This window comes from Limulus polyphemus, unplaced genomic scaffold, assembly GCF_000517525.1.
Source record: "Limulus polyphemus unplaced genomic scaffold, Limulus_polyphemus-2.1.2 Scaffold1956, whole genome shotgun sequence".
Taxonomy (NCBI): domain Eukaryota; kingdom Metazoa; phylum Arthropoda; class Merostomata; order Xiphosura; family Limulidae; genus Limulus; species Limulus polyphemus.
Window position 1 is genome coordinate 199006 of NW_013667566.1, and position 4273 is coordinate 203278.

At 32.2% G+C, this 4273-nt stretch overlaps 1 protein-coding gene across 1 annotated transcript in view; it reads left to right on the top strand.

Moving 5' to 3' along the window:
* The window catches only part of LOC111087280, a 7565-nt gene extending 4266 nt beyond the window's left edge, over positions 1-3299 (top strand). Inside the window, exons 2-4 of the mRNA XM_022393382.1 lie at positions 451-546; positions 1487-1571; positions 3197-3299. Of these exons, the coding sequence (XP_022249090.1) occupies positions 451-546; positions 1487-1571; positions 3197-3299 (284 nt within the window). The remainder of the gene's footprint in view (positions 1-450; positions 547-1486; positions 1572-3196) is intronic.
* The last annotated feature ends 974 nt before the right edge of the window (positions 3300-4273 follow it).

The window sequence follows — 4273 nt, forward strand, 5'->3', positions numbered from 1 at the left end:
CACTTTTTAACGAACTCAAACTACTATACTAGAAAGGGTTTGTTTGTTGTTAAGCACAAAGCTACCCACCACGGGTATCGAAATCCGGTTTCTAGGGTTAGAAGTCCGTAGACAAACCGCACTAGAAAGGGATAAAACTGCATAGATCATCAACTTGCTTGTTCTTTGAAAGTTGAGAAGTTTTCATAAATAATGTTAAATGTTACATTAAAGACAAACACCCATCACCTAAAATTTCAGCTGTCTTATAACACACCACAATAAACTATTGAACATAAACTGATTATCAATCCAAATGTATGAAGATATGTTAAATTATTTTTAGTTAACTTTATAAATAACGCAGAGTTTTCTCTCTGTCACAAGTTCTTTCAATTATAAAGTGGGCCATTTTCGATGACGAAGTGACTTTTTTTAGAATGTCTGCATAATTTTTCAATTTCCACTCAGCCTTCCGACCTGACGACGTTGAGAATAAAACAACATCAGACAAGAAACTGACTTGTTTAATTCTGGGCCAATATTCCCGCTTTTGTGAAAATCAAGGTGAGTTATAACTGCTATTTTGTTCATTTCTAATAATGGTAAAAAAATATTACACAACAAGTTTCACTTATGTAACAACCAAATGTATTTTAAAACATACTCTTTTTTTTTTCAAGTCTTAATTATTCCAAATTTTGTACTTTGTGTAAGAATTACTAATTTTCAATGTTCATATGTTAATAAAAATTTTCGTCAGACACACATAATTAATGTAGTTGTTTAGCATTTGTGAAAACATTTTCTAATATTTCTGCCAGAACTTTTATTAAAATGTCAATTGTTTTGTTTTTAAAGCTACAGTTATTCACCTTATAAACTCTATTTCTTAAGATTTTATAGCGATATACATAGTTTACAAAAGTAATATTTGATTCTATAGTGGTAAACAACTTTGTACTAAACTACCAAATATTTATGATCTGTGCTTAAATGTTTACAAAATACTGAATAATGAAAATAAAGTATTGAGTACAATTTGGTGATAATACTTAAAAAAAATGTGTATTACCATCTAGAAACATGCTTTTGCACAATGCGCTACCTGCACTGTGTCCATCAGTGGGTTGAAACCACAAATTCTAGAGTATTAGAATATAGACGTATTTCCAAGAGTTTGTAATCTTATGATCGATTAATAATATTATTATTATTCCCATTATCTGTTTTGGTAGTTTCTCATTCATTAAACTGCCTTCCCCCCAGTGGTTCAGCGTAACTCTGTAGACCCTACGAAGCTAAAAATCGGGTTTCAATACTCGTGGTGGACACAGTACAGATAGCCCAATGTATAGCTTTGCGCTTAACAACAACCAGCCAAACAACTAAAAGAATCATTAAACTGAGAGTTATATATTGATTTTAAATTCCAGTGATAACTATTTCTCAAATGTTGTATCTCCACATGATTCCTTGATTGAAAACTCGGTGAATAAAAACACAGGTGGAGACAGTGAACCAAATAACATCCGGGAAGAATCCATGGAAGGAAAAATATTTTCACCATGTCGAGGGCTAGCTTGCAAACTGTAAGCCCAAGTGGAGTGTCCTTTTTTTCTATTTGTGGATTTTTTCAGCAATTAAAAACGAAATTCACGAAAAATGTAGATGTGGCACAAAATAAAGGATTTTAAGTAATATTTACTCTAATTTTTATAATTACAGAATGAAAGTGGATTAAGAGGTATTGCATAAGTTAACGCACCTTTTATCATATATATTATATATTTGTTTGGTTACCAAATTGGGAATAATACATTAGTTTTGTTTAGTATTGACTATTTCTCCACTATGGTAACATATTTCTTCGCGGTATCAAAAGATATATCAAAATTAGATAGCATTATTGTACGATCTATAAATAATCCTCAGTTTTTGCAAGTTATTGCTACAAAACATTCGGCTAGTGGACTGATAGTGAACTACAAATTCATTGATTATAATATCTTCACACGTTTCAGGAAATGATAATTTTAAAACAAGTTTAAGTGATGTAACATTATAACAGGAGTTTTGAAAGGTCTACATATGATAATGACTTCATATTCTGGTGCTTTAGATACTGCTTATTTTATGATGTTTAGGTGTTTTCTTTAAACAATCTGGAGTCATATGATAATGACTTCATATTCTGGTGCTTTAGATACTGCTTATTTTATGATGTTTAGGTGTTTTCGTTAAACAACCTAGAGTCATATAATGATGACTTAATATTCTGTTGCTTTAGATACTTCATATTTTACGATGTTTATGTGTTTCCGTTAAACAATCTGGAATCATATAATGATGACTTAATATTCTAGTGCTTTAGATACTGCATATTTTACGATGTTTATGTGTTTTCGTTAAACAATCTGGAATCGTATAATGATGACTTAATATTCTGGTGCTTTAGATACTGCATATTTTACGATGTTTAGGTTTTTCGTTAAACAATCTGGAGTCATACGATAATGATGATTATTTGTTTCATGATTCATAATTTCGTAAGTATACCATGCTGTAAAATTATTTTAAGGCCTGTATTTATGAATCGTATAGCTACAACAATTTAAAAATTACGACTTTTTTTTGTTAGAGCTTTCATTTTCTCTAACATTTCAGTTTCACCGCATTGCTTTAAACCATTAAGTTCACATTTAGTACAGAAAGGAATTATTCTTATGAATCTTTGGATCAAATAGAAACAGATTATACAAAAAAACAGATATATATATATATATCACCATTACTTAATAGTAGGTATTATAATTGGGCACATTTTAAAATAAATATTATACAGAAATATCTAATGATATATATATATATATCACCATTACTTAATAGTAAGTATTATAATTGGGCACATTTGAAAATAACTATTATACAGAAATATCTAATGAAATATATATTAGATATTTCTGTATAACAGTTATTTTCAAATGTGCCCAATTATAATACTTACTATTAAGTAATGATGATATATATATATATATATCAATTTTTCTTTTCAGAACATTTTTTGATTTTGTTGAATAACACATTTCTTTGTAGCGCAATTATTAATAATTTATTACCGTATAACATCCGTGAACATATTTATAAATTTCTGTGTTGTACTTACAAATACGAAGAAATTTACTAATTATGCAATAATCGATATTCACCTATATAGAAAACGTCAAATGAAAATCCCTGAAATGAAACAATTCGTCGACTTCAATAAGAGACAAAATCGTCTGGCAGAAGATGGCTCTGCTTTTTACAGTGGATGGTGAAAAAAACTGGAGAAGATTCTATAAACTGTGAAAAGCTATACAAACTTAAACAAATTACTGATGTAACTAATCAATAAATATGCATATAAATTACTTAATTATTTTTCCGACAAAAATCAAAACACACACCATTCCAGAGTATTTAACTGAACGTTAAATTAATTGAATAATAAAATTTCTTCAATTGCGATTCAATATGAGATTTAATATTTTCATTTTTGGATACTTTAATTAGTTACAACAGCTAGATAATATATTATTTGTGATAAAAATTATCCAAATCCAAAGTGTTATATAAAGCGTTGTTTTGAATGACCAGAACAAGCCATTCCAAATAATTACTGACATTACCTTCTTATTTCAGTTTTAAAAATATTAATGAACTCACATTTGGATTTCAGCCCCCAACCCAGCCACTGGGGGTGCAAGCCAGCACAACTCGGTGCCGGTTCAAAGCCCGGATAAATGGGGATGGTTGGCGTCAGGAAGGGCATCCGGCCGTAAAATCCCTGCCAAAACCAAAAAATGACACTTCATTTGAATGTAGCCTCGGAAAATGCCAGGGCGTCCCCTGTATGCGACGCGCAGGGATCTCGCCTGACCCCTGTGAGAAGTGAGCGAGGGCTCCCACGTCAAGGACGGGCGCGGCCAAAGAAGTTAGTCCAAAATCTAAGAGTTGGAACGCTGAACGTAGGAAGCATGACAGGAAGGGATAGAGAGCTGGCAGACCTGATGGAGAGAAGAAAGGTGGGAGGGTTGTGTGTGCAGGAGACGAGGTGGAGGGGGAACAAGTCGAGGGACATTGGTGCAGGGTGTAAACTCATCTACAGCGGAGCAAACGACCAAGGGCGGAACGGTGTAGACAATGTACTGGACAGTAAGTGGAGGGAGGATTTGGTGAGCGTGGGAAGGAGGAGCGATAGGATAATGAGTGTGAAGTTGGGAGTTGGAAGTACGGTTCTAAATGTGGTTTG